Source organism: Cynoglossus semilaevis, chromosome 10 (assembly GCF_000523025.1).
Source record: "Cynoglossus semilaevis isolate Cse_v1.0 chromosome 10, Cse_v1.0, whole genome shotgun sequence".
Lineage (NCBI taxonomy): Eukaryota > Metazoa > Chordata > Actinopteri > Pleuronectiformes > Cynoglossidae > Cynoglossus > Cynoglossus semilaevis.
In genome coordinates, this window is record NC_024316.1 from 20185906 (window position 1) to 20201317 (window position 15412).

General features: G+C 44.4%; 1 protein-coding gene across 1 annotated transcript in view; it reads right to left on the reverse strand.

Annotated features, from left to right (window-relative positions):
- The window catches only part of fbln2 (fibulin 2), a 20010-nt gene extending 5462 nt beyond the window's left edge, over window positions 1–14548 (reverse strand). The window contains 10 exon segments of the mRNA XM_025059246.1: window positions 1–67; window positions 2347–2478; window positions 2871–2972; window positions 4082–4174; window positions 4715–4930; window positions 6073–6286; window positions 6715–6844; window positions 7401–7515; window positions 12009–12101; window positions 12974–14548. The exon segment at window positions 1–67 is cut by the window's left edge and continues 1 nt beyond it. Of these exon segments, the coding sequence (XP_024915014.1) occupies window positions 1–67; window positions 2347–2478; window positions 2871–2972; window positions 4082–4174; window positions 4715–4930; window positions 6073–6286; window positions 6715–6844; window positions 7401–7515; window positions 12009–12101; window positions 12974–14255 (2444 nt within the window). The 5' untranslated portion in view covers window positions 14256–14548.
- Between the last annotated feature and the right edge of the window lie 864 nt (window positions 14549–15412).

Consider the following 15412-nt stretch of genomic DNA (forward strand, 5'->3'; position numbering starts at 1 on the left):
CCCTGGCTGTTCACGCACTCGGAGCCAAAGTCACAGTTGTGATTCCTCTGAACGCATTCATCAATGTCTGCAGAAGAAGAACACACAGGCTGTTTAGAGCAGAGGGAGGGGTTCTCATGTGGAGCACGGCACTAAAGAGATGTGTTATATAACAGCTCACCACAAGATGGCACTGTGGTGTAGTGGCAGAGTATTGGATGTTTTACCACATAATTTAAACATGTCCTCCAGACAGATTTGTAGTGTGTAATTTACACAACTTTGTGCAAAAATCATCATCATTTCAGCAGTAAACAGATCAGAAGAACAGATCTGTCAATATGTTTACAATCAAACCTTTTCAGGGTCACAGCAGGAGCTACAGTCAAACCAATAGGTCAAAAGGTCAGGGCAGAATTACACCCTGGACACTTCAGCTGTCCATCAAGGCACCACATAAAGCCCCCCCCCAAATATATATGCAAATATATTTGCATATATTCATCTCTCCACCTCTGTAGCTGCTGCACCGAGGCCATAACTGACTCTGGCCTGGAGCCGCACCAACTCAGGGGAGGTCTCTAAACAGGACGCAGTGATTGAGATGCTGGCTCTGACATAAGCCTGGCAGAGTGTTGGAGAGAGGTTGGAGAGAGGGAGAGAGAGAGAAGGTTGCCAGGGAACTTTCAGTTGTGTATCCTGAAGTTAGGAAGGTGAAAAGGTCAAAGTGTCAACTCGAACTCCCTTTAACCCCTGCTTATTTTTATATGTGTGGAAAACAAAAAGTGATTCCAAACCACTGCACCTGACACATTGGTGTCACTGAAAATTATTTACTGCAAATAATTGTGTTTATCTGTGCAACGGTGACAGGCAGAAAAATTAGATACCCATCCTCTAGATGGCAGCAAAATTTAAAAAATGAGAGCAACTCAGAGCTGTTGAAGAACATTTTCACATCTTTCTTCAAATCCTGTGAATATATCAGCGTTGTGTTCAACTAAACAAGGTTTTAAGGAAGTGTGAGTTAATTGAAACTAGAAGGTAATTTAATTTCTTTACATATATTTTTTGTGACATTTATTGACGACGTGCTTTGAGATTTTCATGATATATATACTATTTGCTGTGGAAACACCGTTTTAGTGATTAGAGTCAGACTACTGTATAAGAAACATGTCTATGTGAGGACCTTTGGACTGACTGTATATATGTATGTGTTAAGGAGACGCTGGACATTACAGATTCCAAACACACCCCAGGCTTTAGCTAAGATTCCACCTGGACAGAGGAGAGAATTCAGGTTTGCTCCCTCTGCTGTGATTCATTTGAACTTTTAAGCGGAGGCAGAAATGAGTTTCACTCCAGCCTCTTGCTAAGCCATGAATAGTAATAAGTAGCGAAGCAAAGTGATGTTTTCTCTCTCTCTCCACTGAAGTGGCAGCTGTTTAGAGGCTCGACACACTTTCTTGTTAAGTTCTCATTTCGCCTGATTGAACAGTCTTTAAGTTCACGAGGATCTGCAAATGAGTTTGCTCCGAGGAGAGTCATCTGCTGCTGCTGCTGCTGCTGCTGCTGCTGCTGCCGCCGCTGCTGCTGCTTCCGCTTGCGGGCAAGTAGCGGCAGCACATCCAACACTGGTCTCAGGTGTGATTCCTCCTGAGCTCTGCTCTAAAGACTAAGGCCCATAAACAGGAACATTATTTCCAGTTAGGTATCATCCTGAAACGCTGCTCTACGTTCTCAGAGAGAGGACAGAGTAAATATCTGGGAAAATGGTGTCTGGAGACACATTTCCTGGGATTGCTCTCTGTGGGTGTGCTCACGTGTGAAATTACATAATCACTGGCTGTAAAAAAAAACATTTTTAAAATCTCATTATTTAATACTTAGTGATAAAATCGCTGCGAGGTGTTTCTCCCCGGCTAATAAAGTAGAAACCTAGTGTATAATGTGGGTAAAGATAAATTGTTAAAGGCATAGTTCAAGATTTTGGAAGAAAGGTTGTTAAAATTACTTTTATAAACGTAGTGACCAGACAATAAACCCCAGACACAAACACTTCCTCTAACTGCCAGCAGGGACACACACACACATCTTTAACACACTACTCCTTCCTTGGTATCAGAAGGTGTCGTTAGGGGAAATGAGAGCAGTAATTTGTCATTTAATTTTAACTGTGCTACAGTGGGTAAAATGTGCAATTTATAATTTTATTTCCTCGATTTTAATTGAGACAAATGACAGTGTTTTAAATAAAGTTGCGGTGAGTTTGGAAGCAGCAGCAGCTGTGAATGTATCGCCACGACTACGACAGTTGTGAGCAGCAGAAACACGTTTGTGAAACACTGATGACGTTGACGTTACCTTCACACATGTCGTTGTTGATCTGGTAGCCTGTGGGGCAGGTGATGGGTCTCTGACAGATGAAACTCCCCACTGTATTTACACAGCGTTCATCCAAAAGGCAGGCGTGCAGCGACAAACACTCGTTGATGTCTGCGTTCATTGATATAAAGGAAAAAAAGAAGGAAATGAAGAAAACATCCAAGTTTGAACTCTCAGCTGAGGCTGAGTCTTCACTCCGTTCACTAACAAAGATGAAGAGGTCACAGAGTGGAAGAAATATTTTATTAAAAAATACAGAACTCTAAACTGTATCTCCATTTTATTTATTTTAATCATTTATTATTAGACGTCGCTGCAGGATCAATGCCAATGCCACCAATTACAAACATTTGCAGAAATGTAAGAATCTTTGCATCATATTTACAGTAATGACCATTTACAAACATTTGCAGAAATGTAAGAATGGTCGTTGTCCTGAACCACATGTTGTACAGTGTCTGTTGAGTTGCCTGCAGGATTTATACAGAGGACATGTTTCTTACCTTCACAGGAGCGTCCATCAGTCCTGAGGGAGAATCCTGGTGAGCAGAAACACTGTGGCCTTCCGTCCACTGGAGTGCACTGTTGCTCACATGGGCCATTTCCTAAAACGAGCATAGACTTAGTGAAGTCAAGTATAATTTACCTGCCACCTGTTCATTAACGGTCCTGATTTGATCCTCCATGTGGACACTACCACAGTTTTTAGCCTAATTATCGGCCACTGACATAATTTCAGATGAAGAAGCTCTAAAATATAAACCTAACTCTGACAACCCCCAAACATGGCCACACAAACATGCAGCTTAAGCAGGGATATATATATATCAGCCCCCACTTTTTATTTTACCTTTTATACATTTTTATAATTTTTACCAGTTTATAAAAAATTATTCCAAACATAGCACTAGGGGGAGCCCATGTACCACCAGTGATACATGTACCATAGTTTGGAAGAAAACTGTCCAACAGTACAAAAACAATCAGAGGCCTGAATAGACTATTTATTTCAGTGAATGTTTTTCAGGTTGACCTCTGACCCAGGTTCATGATCTATTTCCTGGTGTCATGGAAACTACAGGAACGCAGGTGAATACAAACAAATGTGTCTGATGCTGGAAACCCACCAGATACTCACTGAGTGTGTGTGTGTGCGACCAATTTATGGAAATGATGAGTGTGAGATAATTGTGAGATGTTGCTCCACATTACCATCTGCTGGTTTGTTTCATAATCATGTTCAACTTTTTCACAAGGACATCTCAGGATTGTGTTTGAAAGTGGGACTAATCAGTGTGTTATAAACAAATGACTGTACAGCGCTGTGTGTGTGTGTGTGTGAGTGTGTGTGAGTGTGTGCCTGTAGGTTGTAGGTTCATATGTACAGAACAGCCATGCTGGTCGTAGTAGTACTGGTTCAGTCAAGTCCATCAGTCTTGTCTCTGTCATGTAACAGTGTTGTGTGTTGACTATGCTAACAGTTTTCCTACAGTTAAAATGTTTACAAACTCAATACATCATCTTGCCTGTGTCGCAGTATATCAGTGTATCCTAATATGTATCATATATGTCACAGTTTATCAGTGTATCCTAATATGTATCATATCGTCAGATTCTTGCCAACACACACACACACACCCCTCAATAAAGGGTTCAGTGGAAAACGTCCGCCCTGCAGCCACACCTCCTTTTCATTCCTCAGTGTTTTTCTAACCTTCACAGGGGTTGACTTGGGTGGTGTCCTCGGAGAGAGGTATAAATGCTGCTCCTGCGTCCTCCTTCAGTCCGTTCTCCTCCTCCACCGTCTCTGTAGGATCACAAACAGTTTCATCACTGGGAGGAGGCTGATAAGAGTTAGCTGTGCTCCATTTGTCTAGTTATGAATGAGACGGTGATGTTATCATCCATCGATCAAGAGTTCCTATCTGTTAATCGATCAATACAGTTCTTATCTATCAATTGCTCAATAGAGTTGAGCAATAGTTGCATTTTCTTTCAGTGAAATAAGATTTGAAGATAAAAGCTGTAACAGAGTTGGAAATGAGGCAGAAAAAAAAATACATTGCCTGCAGAAAAACATTTGGTTTTATTAGAGACTCCTCTGCCATCACTGTAATTTTCACAGAGCTCTGACATTAGCATTCCTGTTATGACAGGTTTGTGTAAGTGAATACCACTGGAAATGATTGTGTCTACGACAGGCGCTCTCAACCATCAACGTCTCTCTCTCCCAGGGTTAGAGCACGTTTTCAGAGCTGAGACAGAGATAATGTTCTACGTCCAGTCTAATGTGGAATATCTGCCCGTACGCTGATTAAAAAACAGGACTGAAGGTCTTTGCTTTTACCTTGCACACAAGTGAAAGCATCTTGAAGCACGTATCCCGGGAAGCACTCACATCGAAAGGAGCCTGGCGTGTTGACACATCTGTGGTGGCAGATGTTGTCTTGATATATGAGGCACTCGTCCACGTCCTCCACCTCAACTGGACCCTCGGCAGCGTTCTCCCCGTCACTGTCGTTACCGATGGACAAAGCCTCTTTAGGATACGGGCTGTCAGAGACTGCAGTACATGATCAGAGAGAGAAATGTTTTCACACAGGAAAATCAAATCAAAACTCTTAGGGTTTTTTTTTTTTTTTAATTTATTTTGGGTCTTAATTGCAAAATAATCCCAATCCAAATTTAGCCAATAAAAGTATTTAGTCGCCTAAATGTAATACAATGATCAAATTTAGCCAATAAAAGTGAAAATTCCTTTAGTTTTAGTGAACAAAATATCAAATTTAGTTTATATTTAGTCGCCTAAATGTAATACAATGTCGCAATTACATTTAGGTTTTAATATTTTTTTCTCTTTATGACTTTGTGTAAGTAAAACATAACACAGAAATATTTTTATAAAACAAATTTACACAGTATAAACCACTGCCATAAAGAGCTGACAACATTGTGCAAGAACTCAGACTTTCACCATAACTGCAAACAGATTTTTAGAAGTTAGAAAAAAACCCTGATGTGAATCTTTAATCAAACTGAAAAGATTTCAATTCAGGTTTGGTCAAAAAGGTGATGTTTGCTACTGTATGATAAGAAAAGGTTTGTTTTGTTTCATCCTTTTGCTGAGTTTTTATGGACGTAGGCATTTGTGCTCTAGCTGAGTTCCAGTCCAGACTAAAGCTCAGTTTTTAAGTTCAAATACTGCTGATTTGGAATCTAAATTCCACACGACCACAAAAAAACAAAAAAACAACCTTTTGTCCATTCAGTCAGATGAAGATACAGGTTCGGATGATGGAACCTTTTCTTTAACTACTGCTGGTTCATCATTTACTCCGACCAACCTCATCATGAAGAAATGATTCCACACTGTGCTCATCGACCAGAATAACCTTTTTATTTCTACAGTTGGACTGAATCAGTTCCTGTGTTGAACAACAGACTGTTTAACCAAGCCATTAGAGAGGGAAACTCCAGGCAGACGTGCATTACATTTCTCAGACAAACTACGGGGGAAGTGAACTTTGCTTTCTTCCAGGATTTAGTGTAAAGAAAATTGATCGTCCTTGGTTTAAATCAGGACATTCTCTTGGCTCGCTCCTCTAGTGTATTATCCTCGCTATCCAATTACACCCCCTCCCCTGGCAGGGATCGCACATTTTAAGAATGTGTGTGTTGGTATTAGTGAATATTTGTTGACAGTACCTTTTTTAGGTGGTGCACTGTAATCCTGGGTGGGCCTCTCTTGGACGGAGTGCCAGCTGCCTTGACTCTCTGCCATCTCCTCCTCCTGTTTCTCCTCCTCCCTGCAGCAGTTCAGGAAGACATGTCTGCAGTGGTAGCCCAGGGACTGGGGGGCGACACAGCGCTCTCCCTCTCGGCCTATCTGTAGTCCGAGTGAGCAGCAGCCACAGCACTCCTGCAGACCAGTCAGTCAGTGTTAACAGCAGCAACTGGGACTGTTCTTTAGAGAAACGTAAAAGCAATAAATCATCCAGGCTCGGTCAGTGGTTCAGTTCAGACCTGTAAACCACATGACGTTAGTTTCTGACCCTCAAATTTAGATGTTTATTATTCTGATAATAATGAGTCTGTAGAGCAGTGTTGGACAAATACTTTTTCACCTCTTTCCTAAGACAAAAAAATTCACAGGAAATTATGTGTAGCTTAATGTCATCTGTGACATTTCAGGGCGAGAGCCAATCACAGCTAGCTTGGTTGGCTAGAAGGCGGGGCATCTAAACAAAGATCCAGTCACAGTGAACGTGTGAAGTAGTATGAAGTAGTATGAAGTAGCACACACACCTCTGTCGCTCTCTGTCGTGGTATTATGTCAGGAATACTTGCTTTGTAGGAATCAGTCCCGCAGCTATCGGTGGTGTCCTCCTCACACGTGCGCCCCCCTCTGGCAGCAGTCATCCCTGCCTCACACTGCTGTTCTCTCAAAGAACCAAGGCAGCACTGTTGTTGGGCAGTCCTGGTAGAAATGAAGACACGGTGGACTGGAGTGAGTGGTCACACACACACACACACACACACACACACTTTACATGATAAGTTCAAAATCGTGTTCACGCATCCTTCACTGTAATAGTCACTGTAATAGTCACTGTAATAGTCACTGTGATAGTCACTGTAATAGTCACTGTAATAGTCACTGTGATAGTCACTGTAATAGTCACTGTAATAGTCACTGTGATAGTCACTGTAATACTCACTGTAATAGTCACTGTAATAGTCACTGTGATAGTCACTGTAATACTCACTGTAATAGTCACTGTAATAGTCACTGTGATAGTCACTGTAATACTCACTGTAATAGTCACTGTAATAGTCACTGTGATAGTCACTGTAATACTCACTGTAATAGTCACTGTAATAGTCACTGTGATAGTCACTGTAATGGTCACTGTAATAGTCACTGTAATAGTCACTGTGATAGTCACTGTAATAGTCACTGTAATAGTCACTGTGATAGTCACTGTAATAGTCACTGTGATAGTCACTGTGATAGTCACTGTAATAGTCGTTACCAGCAGATGGCGTGCCTGTCTTTTGTGGGCGGCTCCATGTTCCTGCAGTGCCCGTTGACTGAAGCCCACCTCTGTCCAGTCTCACAGCAGGTCTTCATCAGATCCTTGGCCGACACTGGAATCAAAGACAAACGTCTCACTCTCGCTCTGACCAGCAACAAAAACCTCATCCATTATGAGACACGTGTCTCCTGAAGAAACTTCAACTGGTTTACGGCGTCTACATGCTGTGAATGTCAAGTCCAACCGTCGGCGTCTCTTCACTGTCCTTCACTGTCCTTCACAGCTCTTTATGATGTGGACCAGTTCCCATGTGTCCTTCTGGAGACTCAGCATTTATCTAGTCAAAAAGTCCTCAGCCAGATTCTGAATTTGTCTGATTTGATCTGGGCCACGTCCATCTGCAGCGTGAACGTCGTTGCAGTTATTTTTCAGGATAGAGAATGAAGAATCAAACACAGACTGGAAACTGGATTTTTTTCCCCAGCGTTTTGATGCTGTAAGAAATCATCCTTGTCCTGGAGACACAGCAGATGGTGGACATTAAAAGCCTGGTGCTGACAACGTGATGATGTTTCATAAAAGCACCGTCAGTCATTTAATATTTTACCCCTGGTGGAGTGAGTGAGCAGCACCTGTCTCTGAGGTTAGAGCGGCTCAGCGGCAGCGACTGAAGCTTTTTGTCCAAATTCATAAAAGAGTGAGATTAGAGGTGAGGTGGGGGGAGGACAACTCTGGACATGTCTGTGGATGTCAAACTGTGGTTGGCTGAACTAATCTAGATTCATCTTGGTCTTTTGTGTTCTGGAGACAAAAGGCTGCAACAGAGTCAATACCAGCGCAGGCCGTGGTCTCCAGCACCAACGCTGGTCCCACATGATGACTGACGCTGAGAGCCGTGAGTGTGTGTGCAGGGAGTGTGTGTGCAGGGAGTGTTCATGGTCCTATGCTGGTGGGGACCATTACTGATGTGGGACTCCCATGAGTGAACGTGTACTTTAAGGTTCTAGATCTGGTTGAGATTAGGTTCAGATTAGGGTTTGGATTAAGATTAGCCACGTATTTGTGATGGATCAGTCTGAGAGACCAGAGAATGGAATATGTCTACGTGAAGAGTTCACTAAACGTGAAATGATCCTAATTACGTGTGTGTGTGTGTGTGTGTGTGTGTGCAGTGTGAGGGAGGGCGTGACGCCCGGCTCCTCTCACCTTGGACTTGAGTTCTTGCAGAGATGTCGTGTCTGCTTCAACACATGATCAGTGCTGCAGAGCAGCTGCTGGTGACATCAGAGGGAGGCCGCTCTGATGTCACCATGACTTCATTTACACTCCCACTGATTCAGAGCTCAATTATTGACCACTCTTGGTTTGATCTTCTTCAGTCTTTCAGGAGCAGGTGAAGAACCTTCTCCACCTCTGGTGAACTCTGCTCCACCTGCTCTGTTCTCTGCAGGTTCTCTGGTGTCAGAAACTGAAGGAGGAAATCTCCCCTGGGAAGTCTGGACGGGTGAGGAGGAATCTGTGACTAATTATCAAAAATATTTGCTCCATCTTTGGTCCATCAAGTATTTCGTTTTTTAAATATCTTCTACTGCTTAATATGTTTCAGCCGTTGGTGTCAAACTCAATCTGGGTTGAAGTCTAACACTCAGTCCAAGCTGTGGGCTGAACATTAACATTAACATCAGCTGTTGTTTATCTTCAGACACCCACGCACATGGTCGGCTCTGCTGGGCCACATTAAATGATGTGGTGGGCCACATCCGGCCCACGAGCCTGGAGTTTGGTTGTGGGAGTAGCTGCAGCCAATCCCAGCAGTCAACAAGTGGGTCAGGGCCACACCCTGGACACTTCTCTAGTCCATCACATGGTCACACACTGGTCATAAACAAACATTCACATTCACACCTGTAGAGTGAACTCACTCTTAAAACATGACAACTTCCCAGTATTAGTTTTTTAACTTCATACAGAATGACCAGCAGTCAAACAGATGACCTTCTTTCTGTAAGGCAAGAGCTCTAACCGCTCATACACCGTGTGGTCAACACTGGAATTTTCTGTCGTGAAACATCTGGCTCCCACTTGTTCAGGTACGTTTGACCATCGATCCGTGGGTCCTTTAATCTGAACCAAATTGTCTTGTTCTTATTATTCCACATATGAATCCCATGGTTTGGTTCCCACACCACAGCACAGGAAATGGGCTGTGGTTCCTGCCAAAGAGGAACCTTTCCAAATTCCAACAGTGGAGCTGATGAACACAAACACTGAGTGATATTCTGAAGGTTTCTCTTAAATTATTTTTTTTAACTTTGTTCATTTTTCTGTCTGTGAAACAGAGAATCACACGAACGTCTGTGTGTGTGTGTGACCTGAAACCTGAAAACATCCGAGCACAGCTGCAAATCTGTTTTCACGTTCCAATTCATCACCAATCTCCCTCTACTTATGGCTTTCTTTTACGAGCGGCTTTCAGCCGGAGGAGCAGATGTTGTACGAGTGGGTGACGAGGGCGTCGGACATGTTGAAGGGAGAACCAGACGTCACAGGGAGATGTGACAAACGCAGCGGCGTGGCGGTGAGATGAACAAGCGTGCAGCGTTTCCTCCTGAACAATCAGACGCAGCGATCGCCGACACGACCAGCACCTCCTGGAATTCACCTTCCTTTTTCATCCTTGGGAAAATTACACATCTGTTCAGTCCCCTCCCACGGGCGGCGTGTTGTGACAGCGCCGCTGTTGATACAAACATGTGCCTACATGGTAATTAGGCTGCAGCCGTGGGTTAAATCAACAACAGCTCCGTCTGACGTTACGGCTACAGTTTGGTTAACTGTGTGACGGCGTTCTTCAGACGAGGTCATCACTGGGAGGACTGGGAAGACTGGGAAGACTGGGAGGCCAGAGACAGGCCTCAGCAGAGACAGGTAATCAGACGGGCTCACACGGTGGAGCAGTGTCTGGCAATCAAACTACAACAGTCTCATTCATCACATGGTTATTATGCTGCCCTGGGAATCTGACACCACTCTGAGAAAGTCTAAACACCCCCATCCTTCTTCTCAGCACACACCACATCTGACTGGATCCAAGGAGAGAAGAAAAGTCCCTTCTTTGTTCCACACAGAAGAAAATAACTTTCATTAGTGGAGGCGACAAAAACGTCCAATCAAAAGAGTGAAAGGTGTCCTTTCACTCCTCACTTCAGTGAAGGGTCTTATCAGCAGAGGCTGACGGAACCTGTCACTGCTCTGGAGGCTTCACCTGGTCCAGCCTCCTTCACCAGTGCTCCCTCACCCCCACTCCTCCTACAAAGGGTGGAGGGGGGGCGGGGGGGGGTGTCAGGGGGAATCGGTGACAGAACAGTTCCAGCACAACTGACATGAAGGTTTCAGCAGACCGTGGTGTCGAACAATGGATGTATCATTACGTATGTACGACAAACGTCACTAACATAAAGTACCTGTGAAATATACTACAATATATGTATAGCATATTTTCATTAATAAAACCGTCAGTCTCGTGTACTCTCCGACAGAACTGCAGTACGTGTTGAAGAGTTCGTGAAAATAAAATCTTTCATAAAAATCTGTTACAGATCGTTACAGCTCCAGTGATTTGGCCAAGTCGTAAAACCCGGTCCAGTTTAGTCAGACTTTTGGTGCCGCAGGTGAAAATGTAAAACCAAGTTAACATTTTTTACCGAGTGCGAGGCTTTATTTTAGCTGGATTCCGTCCTGATTCTTAAGTGAAAGCCTTAAGAATGTGGTTCCTTTTTCTCCTTCCACAGTCTCTCCATCAGACGCTGGCCTGAGTCTGAAGTATTCTCCGTCCAAATACCAAACCCTTGGTTTCTCTTCTCCATATTCAGCAGCTAAACGGAGCTGACGGCAAACTCTGAAGTTGGAAGCCACAGAAACTCTGAACACATGCATCCAGCATGTAAACGTACATATGGTGAGCAGGTGGTGAAGGAAGGAACGTCCAGACAGGTCTGAACAGAAACCCCACTGCTGTAAACTGGACTGGACTGAACTGGACTGACACACACACACCACACCACGAGTTCTCAAGTCTCAATCCAGTTTCATCTCTATAATGAGCCGAAAATATATTTACCACCAAATATATTTAATGTAGTGATAAACTGATGCAGGTCATGAACTGCACCCTAACCCCAACCCTTAATTCTCACTGAACAAAGGAGATAAAATGACCCCCCTCCCCACATACACTGTGCCCTTAAGGGGTCTCGCTCCCCACTTTGGGAACCACTGTCTCAGAGCAAATGGCCAGAATCTAAATCATCACATTTTTAAAGCTGGTTAATTCCCTTTAAACACCGGTTTATTCAGTAATTACTCATTATCTCAGGACCTGTAGTCGTTTCAGAAGCCGAGACATGAGGGGACACTGAACGATCACAAAGTCGAGCCAAGAGTACGCCGAGAAATATACACCGAGAAATATACGCTGAGAAATCTACGGCGTTGTTCTGCAGTTATACTACGCTGCTCTGTAAGGATTTACTACATCTATTGGAAATACAATCAGGTACATGTTGCACATGTTGACGCTACAATTATCAGCTGCTGTTTACATACCTCCGCAGCGACAACAATCCCTCCGGTTGTGTGCACGGGACTGAACCGACAATGAGAACAGTTCTGTTCTGCTCTGGGCAAAGCAGATAAATCCTATCAGGGGAAAACAGTCTTTTCACAGACAATTGTTTTTCCTGGAAAACTGCCAGTGTGAATAGAGCGATTATGAATTCCTTTACAAAGGACAGGATGTGAAAGGAAGTGAAGGAAGATGTGCTTTTAAAAGAGCGACAGAACAAACAGAACAATATGAAGCAGGAAATAACAAATAGGAAGTGGTTCTGGGCAGCAGTTAGCCTCCGGGTGCAGAATATTTGCATGATTTCCAGCCACTGATACCAAGTATTTGCATTTTTATATACAAAGTTCAACACTGATGAGCCGTGATTTACCTGCGTCAACTGTGTGTACTGAAGTCAAATGGTACTTCAGACTTAAATAAATACAATTTCAACTCCTCTGTTGTCTTTTATCACCTCCACCGTGTGTTGTTGTTCAACGAGTTTCTCCAGTGTTATGTTCATGTGAGAGCTGCAGCAGTCTAAGCCCCGCCCCCCAAAATGGTCTAGACATGTGATGATGTCAGTTCCAGGTCAATGACCAATACCCCTAGGTTCAAGGTCAGTGAGCGACAGACTTTCATCTGATCTTCTGATGCGTGATACGTAAAGTTGGCATTTTTTACTCCCAACTTAAAACCATATAACAGAAGGGTTAACTTCTTAGTTCTAATAAAGAATGCAATAATTCAAATAAAAATAAAAATATAACTATAATAACTAAAAAAGCACGTAATGATGATGATGATGCTTAGTTCTACTAAAGAATGCAATGATTCAAATAAAAATAGAAATATAACTATAATAACTAAAAAAAAGCACGTAATGATGATGATGATGATGAAGATGAAGATGATGATGACTGTAAGGTGTTCTGATCGTGTTCTGATCGTGTCAAACACTCACCGTCTGAGACCTCCATCAGATCCTGAGGTCTGTGGTCCAACCTGGTCTGGGGCTGTTCTGGGTTTTCACTCGTCTCCACTGAGGTTCTGTGGACAGGACTGGGTTGGACGGTAGGGTGATGGACAGATTGGTTCTCGGTGTGATCTTTGTTTTGTTTGTGATGCCCAGAGAAGCGGTCCACTGGGTCGGGACGGGTCGTGACGGCTGGGTCTACGAAAGGCCCCGGACCTGCTGTGTCGTCTCTGATCCCGGGTCGTGGCCCGCGGTTGGCTGTGGTCACTGTCCGTGTGGCTGTAGTTGTAGAAGGTGTCGTTATTTTCACCTCAGCACCCCCTGGTGTCGGATCAGCGTCCTGTGGGTTTTTAACCCCAGAACTCCTGATTGGATCCTGGGTTTGTTGGGCGTCTCCCTCGTCATGACTGATGTCCCTGTGGGAGCTGACGGGGGCAGGAACCGTCCCAGGATGAGTCGGTGGTTCAGTGGTGGAGGAGGGTTCCTGGTCCAGATCAGGGCTCGTGGGAGACGTCGTCTCTAAAACTGTGTTGTAATCCTCTGTGCCAGACCTGGGCGGGGCGGCGGTGTTCAGAGTGTTTCCTGCTGCTGGTCTGGATGACGGTCCAGTCTGAGTCTGTTGTTGATTGTTGTGGTCGCTGCCAACGTCCCGCAGTTGGCTGTTGTGTTCTACCTCTGTCCTCCAGGTGGGGTCATTCACCTCCGAGAGGTCACAGCCGGGAATCGGCCCACACGTCAGGCTCCCGCCTTCGAGTGGACACTGGCAAACATTACACTGGTCCAACTGGAAGTACTGGCCCGCGTCGTACGTCCCGCTGCTGTGGAAGCAGCCGATTCGCTCACACTGCGTACACCCATCCTCGGGCTGTACGATCTCGATACAGTTGGGGGGGATGTCGGGGCAGAGGATGAAGTGGCAGCCGATCCTCCCTCCTCCCAGAGGACAGGAGCATTCGGTACTTCCGAAATCCACAAAGTAAGATTCCCCTTCCGGAACCTTCCCGTTGCTGAAGCCGGCTTGGATGCAGTCGTAGTACTGATAGCCCTCGCAGGCGCATCCCGTCTGGTTGCAGGTCTCGCAGCAGGCACCCGTCTGTAAAACGCTTTCGATGCAGTTGTGGAGAGGAGGACAGTCCACGCCGGTGCAGTCCATCTGGGTCTGACCCAAGTCCAGGCAGAGGCCCAGCCAACAGAGCAGCAGGGCTGCCGTCCCGGTGCTGAGAGAAGTGGCGTCCATTAAACTGTGGAGGAAAACACGGGTGAGTTTCATGGTTTCACTGTTCTCCACAGGAACACAGCTCCGACTTCAGGAACCTGTCGGCTCCGGCTGGACCAGCGGCCGCACGTGAAGTTTCCACTTCTGTTCTCTGAATCACTGCTGTTATTCCCTTTCATTTACACAAGGAAATTTGGCCCAAAGTCCGGACGACTGGAGGAAATATGTACAGTAACAAACCGACACAATGGTGATTTATGGAGAAAAAAGTTAGAAAAACACGGACCCGCCCTCCTGGAACTGTGCACCCGAGGAGTTTCCTCATTAGTCTGTTAACGATGAACATGTTGGAGGTTGGAGAAATTAGCTCAGGTTACACTAACTAACCTAACCCTAACTAACCCAACCCTAACTAACCTAACCCTAACTAACCCAACTCTAACTCTAACTTCACACCACTGTGTTTTTTCATTTGTTTTAAATGATTAATTCATCCAAATGCCCTAAACTGCCCTGCTGTTACCCAGGGACCCCCGGTGAATACCCCTGGTCCAGAGGTCATCAAAGCAGAGGCAACAATTACGCAGCTCTGTGTTTGTACTTCATTAGAGCAGAGCCACAGAACACAGACGTGTACTTCAGCTCCAAGGACAGAATCAATGGTGTCTTTGTGCTGCTGCGGGCACAAAATCATTTTAGCAGAACTTCCTTTTTTTAGCTGTGGTGTCTTAACGGTACTGCAGTACCGAGCCATCAGTACACATCAGTACACCAGCTGTCCCCACCGTTAACATGTACTCCATACTGACGGCTTTGACTTACTGTATACTGAATACTCCATATGCTGTTATAATCAGTACTGCAGTACTGTATTTACTCTTATTTAAACTCATGACATGATAACATGTATAACATGTAGTACTTGATGCAGTTCTGGTTAGAAATGTGTATTCCATTTGTCTTGTTCCAGGCCGGTCCGTCTGATCCAGTCAACAAATACTCAGACTTTTTGTTTTCTGTAAATAAAATGTTCAAAAGTTGAATTTGTTTTTGTTTTTTCAGGAAAACACCGTGGAGTGATGTCAGAGAAAACAGAAGATGACCTTTAACCTTTCACACACACACTGACACACACACAAACACACAAACACACGTGCCATTCTAGTTCTAGTAGCACATTGACCAGCACATTGTCTCTGTCTCCCTCTCCC